This window comes from Thunnus maccoyii, chromosome 10 (assembly GCF_910596095.1).
Source record: "Thunnus maccoyii chromosome 10, fThuMac1.1, whole genome shotgun sequence".
Taxonomy (NCBI): domain Eukaryota; kingdom Metazoa; phylum Chordata; class Actinopteri; order Scombriformes; family Scombridae; genus Thunnus; species Thunnus maccoyii.
Window position 1 is genome coordinate 804,175 of NC_056542.1, and position 15,141 is coordinate 819,315.

The window sequence follows — 15,141 nt, forward strand, 5'->3', positions numbered from 1 at the left end:
TAATTTGGTCTTAATTTGAAAAGTATTTTATTTGAGTCAGTTTAAAGAAGAAATTGTTTCAAATTATTTGGATTCTTTTGCTTTTTAAACATTTTTAGATGTAAATAAACTGAATTTCTTCATGTTGGATGAAAACTAACAAACAGACTCAAACACAGAAAATATTCTTCGTGATTTATTTCTGTCACTCAAGTGGAAAAATGATCAATGGATCCTCGTGCACGCTGAGCGGCGGCGCGCGTGCGGAGGCACGAGAAGTGGGTGAAAGGTCAAACAGCTGCAGGTTGAAAAAAAAACACGAAATAAATCTAAAACCGTCTTTCAAACTTCTTTATTCACTTATTAACACCTCACATTAAACTTCTAACAGACACGCGGATTGATTATTGATTGTGTTGTTTTTCGGCGCTGCTCTGACGTCACAGTTTCCGGTTTTAAGGATAATGTTTTTTTTTGTAATTAATAAATGTTTTCTCACCCTCTGGACTGAAGTCTTCACGGCTCGGAAAAGTTCTGCTTTCCTCCAAAACACCGCTGCCGCCATGTTTGATGACGTCGTGTGACCCGGATCACAGCAACATGAGAGAAGAGTCCAGCTGCAGCCCTGCAGACCTACAAGCCACGCCCCCACGACTCCTCCAAGACACGCCCACCTGGACACGACGCTACGGTGGCTGAGGAGGACAATAGACTATATAGCGCATCAAAAATACAATGAAAACATTATTAAAGGCATCAACCTTACAAACTATTCAGCAAAGACCTGAGGATGAACTAGTTGATGCGTTTGAGCCACAACAATAAATGACTTCAGTTTAATGAATGAATGAACAAAAGATGGCTGTATGATTTCATAATTTAAAAAAATAAATGTCAATATAGGTGTTTTTGCAAGTATTAAGCATAATTATGTTAGTCTAACTGCTAAAAAATATATTTATACATAGAAGTTTGAATTCTTCTTTGACGTTTTGCTGACCAGAGTGGTCAGCAAACCAGAGCAAAAAAAAAGATTTTTGTCATGCCAAGTGAATTCATCATGTTAATAAAGTTATCAGTCTTGTATCTTAATTAAAAATGATAAGATTTGGACATTATTACATGTTAATTTAAGTCAGTGTAAGCTACAAAACAAGGCCATAAACTCAGCATAACTGTGGATCTGAGCCACTGTGTGAAACAGTTTTGTCTAAATGGAGGTTGTGGAGTAAAATGTGCCGGTGATGTTGGAGCAAGTTGAGTCAATGGTTCAATTTACCCCCAAAAATTATTTTCTGATATTCTAGAGACTAGAGACACTGTTCATGATTGATACAATGTTGATGAATAAATACCTGATTGTTGACTAATGTTAAGTTTAAGCCACAAACAAACTGCTGTACATACGGACGGGTGACAAATGAAAGGAAAAGCCAAAATAAAGTGTCTTAAGAAGGAGTTGGGCCACCAGAACAGCATCAATACACCTTGACATTGATTCTAAAAGTCTCTGAACTCTTCTGGAGGGATGAACATCATTCTTCAAAAAGATATTTCCTCATTTGGTGTTTTGATGATGGTGGTGTAGAGCGCTGTCAAACACGTCAGTCCAAAATCTGCCACAGGTGTTGAGCTGGGTGGAGATCTGGTGACTTTGAAACCATTCAGTGACCCCACGTGCCCGGTGAATTGGGGCATTGTCATCCTGGAAGAGACCACTCCCATCAGGATAGAAATGTTTCATCATAGGATAAAGGTGATCACTCAGAACAACTTTGTATTGATTAGCAGTGACGCTTCCCTCTAAGGGGACAAGTGGACCCAAACCATGCCAGCATAACAGAGCCCCCAGACCCCCTCACTGTAGGGGTCCAGCATTCAGACCTGGACCAGTTTGTCCTTTCATTTGTCACCTGTCTGTTTACACAAAAGCACATTTACACACATTCTTTCTGTAACTAACACACAAAGATCACAGTTTAATCTTTACTGAAAATGTTTAAGTGACATGTAGAACAACAAGACACAAACATATGATTTTACCACGCTTTGTTAAATAATCATTACATGCCCCCCCCCCGCCCGCAGCTGCAGTGGTTCAGTCCAGAATGTGACGATGATCATGTGTTACCGTAATGCGTCTAAACTGTCGTCCTTCAGAAAAACACTGCGCTTTATTTTGCTGATTTCTCTCCACAGAAAAACTTCACACATCGTCTGATCGATAACCAATCAGTTTAATATTGATAAGTGACGTCAGTTAGTCCGAGAGGAGATTTATTTGGAAGTGCTTCCTGTTTCCTCTGTCAGTTACGGTACCGGCCCGGTGTGGTCCGACCGTCCGAACACGGAGCGGATATAAATGAGCAGCGGATCAGCAGGGATCGATAGGTGATCACTGACGACAGATGGAGGATCGAGTCTCTGAACCCCAACTGATTCTGGTCTTCAGCGGGAAACGGAAGTCCGGAAAAGATTATGTGACAGACTTGATCCTCAACCGGTAATTTACCGATCACATCCGCTTTATTGATCTGATCAGTTTCTGTATTCACTGTCTGATCAATGATTTGTGTCAGTGCCGACCTGAGATCAATATTTTACATTTTAAATGATCGGTTTATAAAGTTTACAGTTACAGAGACTGAGTCTGTTTACATGACGTCACTGAATCAATATTAACATTCCAATAATATGTACATGATCAATATGAGACTGTAAATGGAGACATTATGAGATACTTTTACTTTGATACTTCTTCTTCTGTAGTTTAGGAGCAGATGTTTGCTGCGTCCTGCGTCTGTCTGGACCTCTGAAACAGCAGTACGCTCAGGTGAGACATAGACACGTCACCATGGTTACATCTCCACGGTTACATCTCCATGGTTACCCCTGAGTCATGCTGGTTCTGTGTGCTGGTCCTGCAGGAACATGGTCTGGACCTGGACCAGCTACTGGGTCCTGGTCTTTATAAGGAGCAGTATCGGGCTGATATGATTCGCTGGGGAGAAGCTCGACGACTCAAGGACCCCGGATTCTTCTGTCGCCTAGCAACCAGAGGAGCACGGCAACCTGTCTGGGTAGGTGGTCATATGCTGATGTCACCGCCACTTCTTCTTCTTCTCTTTTACTTCTATTCTACTTTCTCTTCTTCTGGACTCTTTGTTTGCTGCTCCTCCACTGAGCCACTTTCACATGTGATCCAAACAACCAAAGTACTCCTTAGCAACACCGTAGCAACCAATCAGCAACACCATAGCAAACTGACTAGCAACACCGTAGCAACCGACTGGCAACACCGTAGCAACCAATCAGCAACACCATAACAACTGACTGGCAACACTGTAGCAACCAATCAGCAACACCATAACAACTGACTGGCAACACCGTAGCAACCGACAGGCTATGTGACCAACTAGCGACCACCTGCTGATCTTGCAGCTTCCAAGACACCACAGCGACACTGTAGCAACCACTGAGGTGAAATGATTGGTCAGGCGGTGAGTGACGCTCTGCTCTCTGATTGGTCAGGCGGTGAGTGACGCTCTGCTCTCTGATTGGTCAGGTGGTGAGTGATGCCCGGCGGCTGTCAGACCTGCAGTGGTTCTGGACAGAGTTTCCTCAACAGACTCGATGTGTCAGAGTTCAAAGTTCAGAGAACACCAGGAAACAGAGGGGGTGGAGCTTCACTGCAGGTATGATGACCTGTCTGTCTGTCTGTCTGTGTGTGAACCTGTGTGTTTACCTGTCTGTCTGACTGTCCTCTCTCTCAGGTGTGGATGATGCAGAGTCAGAGTGTGGGTTGGACAGCAGCGTCAAGTTTGATTGGATCATCACTAATGAGGCCGACGCCCCCTCGTTAGAGGAGCAGCTGCAGCCGATCCTGACGCTGGCCGAGGAAGCAGCTTCATCATCAGCTGATAATCACTGATCAATAATCGTATTGATCAGGTCTGTGGAGCTGATCAGCGTTTCCTCTCTGAGGATCAATAGAGTTCTTTTCATCTCCAAACAGTTTGATCTATCAGAACATTTGATCAATAAATTGATAATTATCAATCAGAACTGAAGACAAGTTTACAGCTCCGTCACTGTCAGGTTGATGACATCATCACTCAGAGCAAAGGCTGCTGGGAGATTCTCACCTGAACAGGTTTTAACTTCAAACTGTAAATGTGTTTTTGATGATAAACTTTATTTAAACAGACGTCAGCCAGCAGCTGTTTGACAGGAACAAACATCCTTCAGATTTCTGCCTTCGTGCCTTCGAGCATCAGACGGTTCATCAGGACTCGTTAGTCTCACTACAAACTAACTGTATTCAGATTACTTCATAGTAACTGTCAGTTTTCAGTGTCCTGTACTGTGCTGTACCAACAGGAAGTGATGTAATACTGATGCAACTTCAAATTCAACATCACAGAGACGAAGAATCTTCAGCTTCAACGTTCAGAACATCTGTGAAGTTTTAAAGTTTAAGATTCGATGTTTCCGTTTGTTGTTTTCTAAAGTTTCCTGCTTCTTCTCTGTGCAGTAGTGAAGTAGTAGTGAATACTGCAGCTGTCTGATTTTATAGACATGATGATGCAGTTAGAAAATTCAATGAACTGTCTGAATATTTAAACTTCTGTTCATACATTCAAGTATCGAACCAGTAATACAACAGGAAGTGTTCTACTTTTACTGAAGTAAAATACAAGTTTGAATGCAGAAATGTACTTCTGATGGAGTATTTTATCATTGTTGTATTAGTACTGCAGTAAAGAATCTGAGCTCATGCAGAGAGAAGTCAACAGTCAGATGTTCTTTAGTCTGAGTCACTTTTCCTCTAAGTTTGATTCTATTTACAGACTGAATATACTAATATAATATACATGCCTGGAAGAAGTTTTATTGAACATCAGTTAGTTTGAGCTGCAGGTTGTTGATCCTGTTGTCGTCCTTCTTGATGGTTTGATGAATTAAAAAAGTAACTTTTACAAAGTTCAACTCAAAATACAATGAAACGTGAAGTGACAGAATCTTCTTCATGACTTGCTTTTAATTCATCTGTACGTTAATATCCACCTGGATCAGTTACCTGTCAGACCAGCAGGAGGCGCTGCTGCTCCCTTCAACACATCCAACCACAGAAAAGGAAGTTTCACAATGAAGGAAACTGATCAAACAGGAAGGAGCTTCTAAAACTGTTCCACTATTTCACATTCATACGGAGCCCAGAAGGGCCCACGAAGAAAAAAAACTAGTTTATACTCTCAAATTAATTTGTGCTCTATTAAATCAAGAGCACAAATGACTGAATCGACTCCTCTAGACATGTTTGAAGATGTATATGAAACACTCTGCTTTGACTAATGATGTGTCTGATATTGTTTTTTTCACAAAAACATTCAATTATCTTGATAAAATCCTTGAAATTACAATTAACTCCTTAAATCCTGAATTTATGAATATGTAAATATGTGACATTTCACTGTGAAGTTCATCTCAGTGTTTCTGCTCTGGAGGCTTCAAGTTTCCACATCACACCTGTGTAAGTTGAATACTGAACCATGATTGGCTTAAAAGCTATTTGTGATGTCACAAATCCTGCTTGTAGCCCCGCCTCTTAAAAAATCAGACTTTCAGTGAGCTCAGAGAAACTTTCCTCCTTCAGCAGACGAATGAAAACAAACTGCAGAGAAGCTCAAACATTCAGCAGAAGAAGAAACATCTCTGAGTAGACGGAGACGTTAAACTGAGAGCACAAGTTTGTTTCTTCTCATGACCCCTCCGAGACTCCGTACAGTCAGGATGAAACATAACGAGAAATCATTTAACTTTGATGTCTGTGAATAACGACAGTGAGTCCATGTTGGATCTACATACCAGCGATGGTGCTTTTATTTTATAAAATCCTGTTGTCACTATGTATCATGATTTATTACAATGAGATGACATCAGCACAGTGATGACATCATCACTGGCTTCCAGATAAAAACACTTCTAAACTTTATTAATTCACGTCATCAGGTCAAAGGTCACCTGTAGAAGAAAAAAAAAAGAAAGGGGGCGTGTCTATCTGACTTCTTATTGGCCCCTGGTTCACCATATATATATGGCAGTGGAATGCCTCACTATGATTGGCTGATCCCTTAAACCACGCCCCCCTCCCAGGAACAAAAACAATCAATCATTTGGCTAACAGGACATTGGCTAATTAATCAATCAATCATTAATTATTGTGGCAAAGAAGACAAATCAAAGTAGCGACAAACCGTTAAGACAAACACTCAGAGGTTAATTAGTCGTTAATTAATTAGTTAATCACTTAACAAGGGAACGGCTGTAAGTCACTGTTAGAATCCCTTATAGAAAAAAAAAACAATCTCCCAACATCCTCGTCTGGCCTCCCTCAGATGATCATCAGAGGAGGAGGGTGAGGGGGGGTTGGCACCGACAGTAGGGAAGGAGGAGAGAGGAAATGGGGGGAGGAGGGAGGAGGGGGAGGAGGGAGGAGGGAGAGGAGATGGGAGGAGGAAGAAGGAGGGAGGAGAGAGGAAAGAGGAGATTGGGGGAGGAGGGAGGGGGGGTGGGGGGAGATGGGGGGAGGAGGGAGGAGGAGGGGGGAGGGGGGGTGCGGGGAGATGGGGGGAGGAGGGAGGAGGAGGGGGGGAGAGAGGAGATGGGGGGAGGAGGGAGGAGGAGGGGGGCCAGACAGGAGGAGTAAAAAAAAGCAACACTCCAAATGTGACTTCAAGGTTCAGAGAAGGAATGTGTGAAAGTAGGAATCATTTAGAGAAGAGGAGAAATCTGCACCACCCTGACACCTCCCTCGCATCCACCAGGAGGAGGAGGAGGTGGTGGAGGAGGAAGAGTAAAAGTATTAGAGGAGCAGGAGGTGCAAGGAGATCCAGGAGCAAAAGGAATGTTTTGGCCACAGAGTTCCCGACATCGACTCAGGCAGCAGAGATGAGAGAGGAGGAGGAGGGAGGAGCAGAGGGGAGGAGGGAGGAGGAGCAGGGAGGAGCAGGGGGAGGAGGGAGGAGGTTCAGCAAGAGTTGAGCTCCTCCATGGTCTGATTCAGAGTCGCCTGCAGCTCCATGTTGGCGTTTCTGGCCGAAGTCAGAGAGTCTGAAAACAAACAAACAAACAAACAAACAAACAATCAGACACAGAACAGAAGTGTCACTCTGAGTAGTAGTAGTAATAGTAGTAATAGTAATAGTAGTAATAGTAATAGTAATAGTGGTAGTAATAGTGGTAGTAATAATAATAGTAGCAATTGTAATAATGGTATTAATAGTAATAGTAGTAATAATAATAGTAATAGTGGTAGTAAAAGTAATAGTAGTAATAGTAATAGTGGTAGTAATAGTAGTAATAGTGGTAGTAATAGTAGTAATAGTAATAGTAGTAATAGTAATAATAATAGTAGTAATAGTAGTAACAGTAGTAGTAATAGTAATAGTGGTGTAGTAATAGTAGTAATAGTAATAGTAGTAACAGTAGTAGTAATAGTAATAGTAGTAGTAATAGTAATAGTAGTAATAGTAATAGTAATAGTAGTAGTAATAGTAATAGTAGTAATAGTAATAGTAATAGTGGTAGTAAAAGTAATAATAGTAGTAGCAATAGTAATAGTGGTATTAATAGTAATAGTAGTAATAATAATAGTAATAGTGGTAGTAAAAGTAATAGTAGTAGTAATAGTAATAGTGGTAGTAATAGTAGTAATAGTGGTAGTAATAGTAATAGTAGTAATAGTAATAGTAGTAATAGTGGTAGTAATAGTAGTAATAGTAATAGTGGTAGTAAAAGTAATAGTAGTAGTAATAGTAATAGTGGTAGTAATAGTAGTAATAGTGGTAGTAATAGTAATAGTAGTAATAGTAATAGTGGTAGTAATAGTAATAGTAGTAATAGTAATAGTAGTAATAGTGGTAGTAATAGTAGTAATAGTAATAGTGGTAGTAAAAGTAATAGTAGTAGTAATAGTAATAGTGGTAGTAATAGTAGTAATAGTGGTAGTAATAGTAATAGTAGTAATAGTGGTAGTAATAGTAATAATAATAATAGTAATAGTAGTAATAGTAATAGTGGTAATAGTAATAGTGGTAGTAATAATAATAGTAGTAGCAATGGTAATAGTGGTATTAATAGTAATAGTAGTAATAATAATAGTAATAGTGGTAGTAAAAGTAATAGTAGTAATAGTAATAGTGGTAGTAATAGTAATAGTAGTAATAGTAATAGTAGTAATAGTAATAATAATAGTAGTAATAGTAATAATAATAGTAGTAATAGTAGTAACAGTAGTAGTAATAGTAATAGTGGTAGTAGTATAAGTAGTAATAGTAATAGTAGTAATAGTAATAGTAATAGTAGTAATAGTAATAGTAGTAGTAATAGTAATAGTAGTAATAGTAATAGTAATAGTAGTAGTAATAATAATAGTAGTAATAGTAATAATAATAGTAGTAATAGTAGTAACAGTAGTAGTAATAGTAATAGTGGTAGTAGTAATAGTAGTAATAGTAATAGTAGTAATAGTAATAGTAGTAGTAATAATAATAGCAGTAATAGTAATAATAATAGTAGTAATAGTAGTAGTAATAGTAATAGTAGTAGTAATAGTAGTAGTAATAGTAATAGTAGTAATAGTAATAGTAGTAGCAATAGTAATAGTGGTAGTAAAAGTAATAGTAGTAATAGTAGTAATAGTAGTAACAGTAGTAGTAATAGTAATAACAATAGTAGTAATAGTAGTAGTAATAGTAATAGTAGTAATAGTAATAATAATAGTAGTAATAGTAGTAACAGTAGTAGTAATAGTAGTAGTCAGAATCAGTCTCACCTTCCAGTCCATCAATGGTTTTTTCCAGTTTGGCCACTGTGCGCTCCGCAAACTCTGCTCTGGTTTCAGCCTGGACAGGAAGTCAACAGGTGATAAACAGAAAGTCAGCAGGTGATAAACAGGAAGTCAGCAAGTGATAAACAGGAAGTATATTTGACATAATTTGTTTCTCACCTCCTTCAGTTTGTTGCTCAGGTTCTTGATCTCCTCTTCATACCTGTCCTCCTTCAGAGAATACTGAGACACACAGACAGCAGCCAATCAGAGAACCAGGTGTGCTCACACCTAAGGTGTGCTGAGACCCAGCAGGTAAACATATCTCAGGTGTTGAAAGCCCCTCTGACCTCCTACCTTTTCAGCCTGAGCCTCCAGAGACTTTGCACTAGTGAAGACAGTTTTCAGCTCCTCCTCCAACACTCGACACTTGCTGCAGGTCAAAGGTCACACAGAACAACACACTGTCACACGGAGCTGCGCTGTCCTGAGTCCTTCTGTCTCTGAGTTATCTGATGTCAGGTGTAGTGAGTAACCCTGTCTCTGTGTTATCTGATGTCAGGTGTAGTGAGTAACCCTGTCTCTGAGTTATCTGATGTCAGGTGTAGTGAGTAACCCTGTCTCTGAGTTATCTGATGTCTGGTGCAGTGAGTAACCCTGTCTCTGAGTTATCTGATGTCTGGTGTAGTGAGTAACCCTGTCTCTGAGTTATCTGATGTCTGGTGCAGTGAGTGACCCTGTCTCTGAGTTATCTGATGTCAGGTGTAGTGAGTAACCCTGTCTCTGAGTTATCTGATGTCAGGTGTAGTGAGTAACCCTGTCTCTGAGTTATCTGTTGTCAGGTGTAGTGAGTAACCCTGTCTCTGAGTTATCTGATGTCAGGTGTTGTGAGTAACCCTGTCTCTGAGTTATCTGATGTCAGGTGTAGTGAGTAACCCTGTCTCTGAGTTATCTGATGTCAGGTGTAGTGAGTAACCCTGTCTCTGAGTTATCTGATGTCAGGTGTAGTGAGTAACCCTGTCTCTGAGTTATCTGATGTCTGGTGTTGTGAGTAACCCTGTCTCTGAGTTATCTGATGTCTGGTGTTGTGAGTAACCCTGTCTCTGAGTTATCTGATGTCAGGTGTAGTGAGTAACCCTGTCTCTGAGTTATCTGATGTCAGGTGTAGTGAGTAAAAATGTCTCAGTGTTATTTGGTGTCTGCAGCAGACTAGAGTCATGCAGAGAGCAGCAGGAGGAGGAGCTGAAGCAGTAGCTAAAGGTCAGAGGTCAGAGGTCATGGAGGCAGTGAGAGGTCAGGTGGTGATCCTCTGATTTAATTGACAGCAGGTGGGAGGTCAGGTGACCCTCAGTACCTTGTCCTCAGAGGCCTGCAGGCTCTTCAGTGACTGGTCGAAACTCCTCAACTGCTCCTCCAACCTCCGGACTTTACTGTTAGACAGGTGAGCAGGTGGACAGACAGGTGGACAGACAGACAGGTAGCAGGACGGATGAAGTAGGGCATGCAGCGGCACCGACATGTTTCCATGGAAACGGACAGGAAGAGAAAGATGGATGCATAGAGCGCTGTTAGTGAAGCAGCGTGACATCATAGTGACATCATCATCATCATCAGTCTGATTACATCACCTTTCCTCCCAGCGACCACCTGCTTCATGTCTGACTGAGACGGTAAAACACTGAGCTAATAAAGTTGGATTGAATGACATCAAACTACATGAAAGCTGATAGAAGTAAACAATCAGTCAGCTGGTGAGTTTAGTGACATGTTGACATGTTGGCCGATCACATGTGCAGGTTTTCATGACTGTTCGGATCCTGAAAACATTTCTGGAAGCTCTGTGGCAGCAGGTGGTGATGCAGGTCCAATCCAGACCTGGTCTCAACTTCCTGTCTCTACCTGTCTCTCTCTCTCTCTCTACCTGTCTCTCTCTCTCTCTCTCTCTCTCTCTGTCTATCAGCAGTAGCAGAAGCAGCTTCATGATGTTGGCAGATGTTAGACATGCATAGATGTGTGTTATATGTGTGTGTGTATGTGTGTACTGTATGTGTATACGTGTGTGTATGTATACTGTATGTGTGTATACTGTGTGTGTATGTGTGTATACTGTGTGTGTATGTGTGTATACTGTGTGTGTATGTGTGTATACTGTGTGTGTGTTTTAACCTCTCGCTCTGCTCAGCTCTCTCTTCAGCTCGTTCCAGTTCTCCTTCTACCATCACCAGCTTACGAGCCACCTGTCAATGAAACACACACACACACACACACACCTTATTAAAATCCACCAATCACACGACATAAACATCCTGTCTGACACACACACACACACACACACACACACACACACACACACACACACAGCTCAAACAACACAAACAGGTGTGTGTGTGTGTGTGTGTGTGTGTGTGTGTGTGTACCTCTTCATATTTGCGGTCGGCCTCCTCTGCGATCTGTTTGGCTTCTCTCAGCTGAAGCTCCAGCAGCTCCATCTTCTCCTCGTCCTTCAGAGCTCTGTTTTCTATCACCTTCATCCCTCTGACACACACAAATATAATCACATGTTTCAGGCGTGTTTTCACTTATATTACAGCTGTGTGTCTCAGGTGTGTGTGTGTCTCAGGTGTGTGTGTCTCTCAGGTGTGTGTGTGTCTCAGGTGTGTGTGTGTCTCAGGTGTGTGTGTCTCAGGTGTGTGTGTCTCAGGTGTGTGTGTCTCAGGTGTGTGTGTGTCTCAGGTGTGTGTGTCTCAGGTGTGTGTGTGTCTCAGGTGTGTGTCTCAGGTGTGTGTGTCTCAGGTGTGTGTGTGTCTCAGGTGTGTGTGTGTCAGGTGTGTGTGTCTCAGGTGTGTGTGTCTCAGGTGTGTGTGTGTCTCAGGTGTGTGTGTGTGTCTCAGGTGTGTGTGTCTCAGGTGTGTGTGTGTATCTCAGGTGTGTGTGTCTCAGGTGTGTGTGTCTCAGGTGTGTGTGTATCTGACCTCTCGCTCTCGTCGGCAGCCTTCTCCACCTCCTCCAGCTTGTGGAGCGCGGTGGCCAGTCTCTCCTGAGCTCGATCCAGATTGTCCTCACTGAGCTGCAGACGACGACTCAGAGACGCCACCTCCGACTCCGCCTGCAAGACACACAGCGGGGGACAGCGAGCCCACAGTCAGCCTCACCTGTATCACAGGTAAACAACCTCACACACTACAGCAGTAACTGATCAGCTCTTCTGTTCTATTAGTGTTTGTTTGTGTCTGAGAAACTGTCAACAACATTTAACACTGTGGAAGGTTTCACTGACTAAACTACAAGGTACAGAGTATTACACAGTACTATGCAGTACCACAGAGTACTACAGAGTACCACAGAGTACTACAGAGTACTACAGAGTACTACAGAGTACCACAGAGTACTACAGAGCAGTCAGACTCTGTTCTTCACCTCCAACATACCAAACATTCTTCCTTCAACACATTCAGGTATTTCAGACATCTGACTCAACCTGACACACCGAGAACCACACAGAACAGTAACAGAACAATAACAGAACCATAAGAGAACCTAACAGAACCATAACAGAACCACCTGTGCAGGTGTGTGTGAGTGCTGCAGGTGTGGTTACCTGTTCTCTGATTCTCTTCTCCTCCTCCACCTGTCTCTGCAGGTTCTCCGCTCGCTCCTCGGCCTCCTCCGCCTGCCCCTGCAGGACCTTGATCTTCTTCTTCACTGCATCGATGCTGTTCACGCCTCCACTCATCTTCTTCTTCTTCTGCTGCTGCTGCTGCAGGAGGAAGAAGAGCAGCTGTTTATTTTATGTTTCTTCTTCACGTTTAGAGTCAAACCAACACTGAACAGATCGTCACCATGAACACACACAGACACGTCCTGCTGCCACAAATACTCACTAGAGCAGCAAATGTGGATTCATCCGCCGCTGAAAATAGTCCCAAACAAATGCACAATTTTCTCCTGTTTGTTTGATAAGAACCGACATTTTATAGACCAAACAACCAATTGATTAATTGAGGAAATAATCTGCAGATTAATCAATAACAAAAATAATTGTTAGTTGCAGCTCTACTGACTATTGATCAATAATGATTAATACCTGATCAGCTTTAGCAACTTTCTCAATATTGACCGATCAAAAGCAAATAACCTGAGCTGAGATGATCAGCTGAGTAACTGAATTATAAATAATTAGTCAATCATAACTTTATGACATTTTATGACTGAATGATTAATTGACAAAATGTCCTGGAGATTAATCAATAATTATAATAATCATCAGTTGCAGCAGAATATTAATAAATTAATAATACTTCCTGCTGCTTTGGAACTTGATCAAATTTTTGCTCGATAATTAATATATGATCTATGATAATTATAAAAATGTAAAATTCATTTCTGGAGGTGGGGGGGGGGGGGGGGGATTTTTGTTGATGTGTAAAATTAATAAAATGATCAAGATCTCTGGAAAAACTAAGACATGACATCATGTTTTAATGAGAGATTTTAAATCCTCCTCTGATGAAGCTGCCAGATTATTTGCTTGAAGCAAAAAACTAAAATCAGCATTCAGATAAACAAATAAAATATGATTAGTGAAGAGTAAACTACGATCTACAATAATTTAGTCACTGACCTCTTTAACACGTAGAAATATCGACAAAATCAGCTTATTTTCTGTATTTGCAATAAGAACATGTAATTGTACATTTTCTCCACAGACTGAGCCGCTTCATAATGAAACTGAACTCGCTGACAAACACTTTATTGAATCTTTTCAGTAAATTGACAAAGTTCTTCAAAATCATCTTCCTATTTCAACCTCAACAGCTGATGATCAATAATCAATACTCCTCAGGACTGAGTACATTGGAGAGTTGGATCATTCTGCTGAGGAGAAATACATGACCGATCACTGATTAAAGAGTATTGATTACAATAATGCGATCGGTGTGTTCTGAAAACAGCAGGTTAGCAAGTTAGCTCCCAATGCTAACAGCGGACCACCGCCCTGTTAGCCTGTTAGCATGTTAGCCTGTTAGCTCACCTCGCAGCTGACGCAGACGAGGTGAGGGGCACCTGTGGGGTTCTTCTTACCTGACTGAGTCCTCAGAAGAAATCACACCTGCGGCTCGAGCCCGACTTCACCTGTCAGGGTAACTTCCGTGTTAGCAGGCGGGCTAACTACCTGTTAGCCGTTAGCCGAATAAAGTCTGTTGCAACGCGGACTTTGCGGGGTCGGTCTGAACTGGTTCTGTTTCTGGTCCCTGCAGGTCTCGTCCCCGGGTCTCCGTGTCTTCGGGTCTCTTGGTCTGGAGCTCTGGAGGTCTGGCTGCTCTCGGTCCTGCTCCTGGTTCTGGTTCTGGTCTCTGTTGCTTCCTTATCCGGACACTCCTCGGAGGACCCACTTCCAGGTTAAGTTCTCTCCAGAGGACGTGACGCAAGAAGGGCCTTTCCAAAGTAAAAGTATCAGACTCATTAGTCTGGCTGCAGGCTCCACTGGCAGGACAGGAAATGACACCAAAATAAAACAGAACGGCTGTGACGGCGTACATGTTGCTCCTTAACGTGATGTTGTCAATGATAAAAAAAACATTAGTATCCTATGAATACTTGAAATGTAGCAAAATACATCGATCAACATACCATGAAAAGTGACTGACTGCCAATATAATGATACATATTGAATAATTGTATCAGCATAGCAGTATTATTTAAATATTGAATGAATTGATTTATTCTGTCAATGTAGCACATAGTGATTAAATCTGTAAATACAGCGATATTTATTGATTGACTCATAAACAAATATAGCAGCTCATTGATTCAACAAACTACTTATTACTACTTATTTATCCATAAAGTCTGAGTCATCATTTCCCTTTGCAGACAGACACTATTTAACTGTGATCAGGTGAATTTAATATGAACAGCTGACAATCAATAGCCTATTTGATCACATTGTTTTTGGCTGTGTTGGCGTAACAAATAGTCTGACTAGATCACATAGTTAAGGTGATTTAAATTTACACAAACTGACAATATAACATGAGCTACTGTAACAGAACAACTGGTACAGTGTGAAACATTCGGACTATGATGTTTTGGATAATAATTTGCCCGTCACTGTTGTGTAGAGGAAGTTTCAAATAATGACCAGAACAGGTGTCGCTCAAACTGGACATTTTACTGGACAACATGCAGCAGTTTTACACAAAAGAAAGTAAACAATTAACTTTGCACACAAATGTTGTGAAGCTGCGACAAAGCACAGGGTGGATTACTTCCTTTAAACATCACTGTATGTAACTGGAAATGATGTGTTTTCAGTATCTTGTCCATAGTAA

The 15,141-nt window shown here is 41.2% G+C and overlaps 2 protein-coding genes across 10 annotated transcripts in view; both read right to left on the reverse strand.

Annotated features, from left to right (window-relative positions):
• The window catches only part of decr1 (2,4-dienoyl CoA reductase 1, mitochondrial), an 8,311-nt gene extending 4,399 nt beyond the window's left edge, over nucleotides 1-3,912 (reverse strand). For 2 of the 6 annotated variants that reach the window (XM_042425093.1, XM_042425097.1), the window contains exons 1-2: nucleotides 3,725-3,912; nucleotides 479-674 (exon numbers count right to left, since the gene is read on the reverse strand). In XM_042425093.1, the coding sequence (XP_042281027.1) occupies nucleotides 479-674; nucleotides 3,725-3,813 (285 nt within the window). In that variant the 5' untranslated portion in view covers nucleotides 3,814-3,912. Of the gene's footprint in view, nucleotides 1-478; nucleotides 675-1,466; nucleotides 1,490-2,110; nucleotides 2,373-2,869; nucleotides 2,953-3,405; nucleotides 3,466-3,724 lie in introns of those variants that run through there. The other 4 variants (XM_042425098.1, XM_042425095.1, XM_042425094.1 and 1 more) reach the window with 4 other exon arrangements.
• Nucleotides 3,913-6,624: 2,712 nt separating this feature from the next.
• LOC121905153 (tropomyosin alpha-4 chain-like) lies at nucleotides 6,625-14,208 on the reverse strand. 4 transcript variants are annotated; one of them, XM_042423174.1, is made up of 9 exons: nucleotides 13,892-14,208; nucleotides 12,408-12,557; nucleotides 11,782-11,915; nucleotides 11,227-11,344; nucleotides 10,976-11,046; nucleotides 10,164-10,239; nucleotides 8,990-9,052; nucleotides 8,816-8,885; nucleotides 6,625-7,092 (listed from the first exon to the last, which is right to left on the reverse strand). In XM_042423174.1, the coding sequence occupies exons 2-9, from the start codon at nucleotides 12,540-12,542 to the stop codon at nucleotides 7,010-7,012; spliced, it is 750 nt and encodes a 249-aa protein (XP_042279108.1). In that variant the 5' UTR covers nucleotides 12,543-12,557; nucleotides 13,892-14,208; the 3' UTR covers nucleotides 6,625-7,009. The 4 variants fall into 4 exon arrangements, with proteins under 4 accessions (XP_042279108.1, XP_042279106.1, XP_042279105.1 ...); XM_042423172.1 differs by lacking the exon at nucleotides 10,164-10,239 and adding an exon at nucleotides 9,167-9,242 and having other exon boundaries at nucleotides 12,408-12,560; XM_042423171.1 differs by having other exon boundaries at nucleotides 12,408-12,560.
• Nucleotides 14,209-15,141: the final 933 nt, after the last annotated feature.

Bases quoted from the DNA above. Each gene is read 5' to 3' on its own strand.
- LOC121905153 (XM_042423174.1), bottom strand. From the start codon at position 12,542: ATGAGTGGAGGCGTGAACAGCATCGATGCAGTGAAGAAGAAGATCAAG. The intron at 11,047-11,226 runs GTACACACACAC...TTTCATTGACAG, and splicing joins CCGACCGCAAATATGAAGAG to GTGGCTCGTAAGCTGGTGAT. The intron at 7,093-8,815 runs GTGAGACTGATT...GTTTGTTTTCAG, and splicing joins AACCATTGATGGACTGGAAG to ACTCTCTGACTTCGGCCAGA.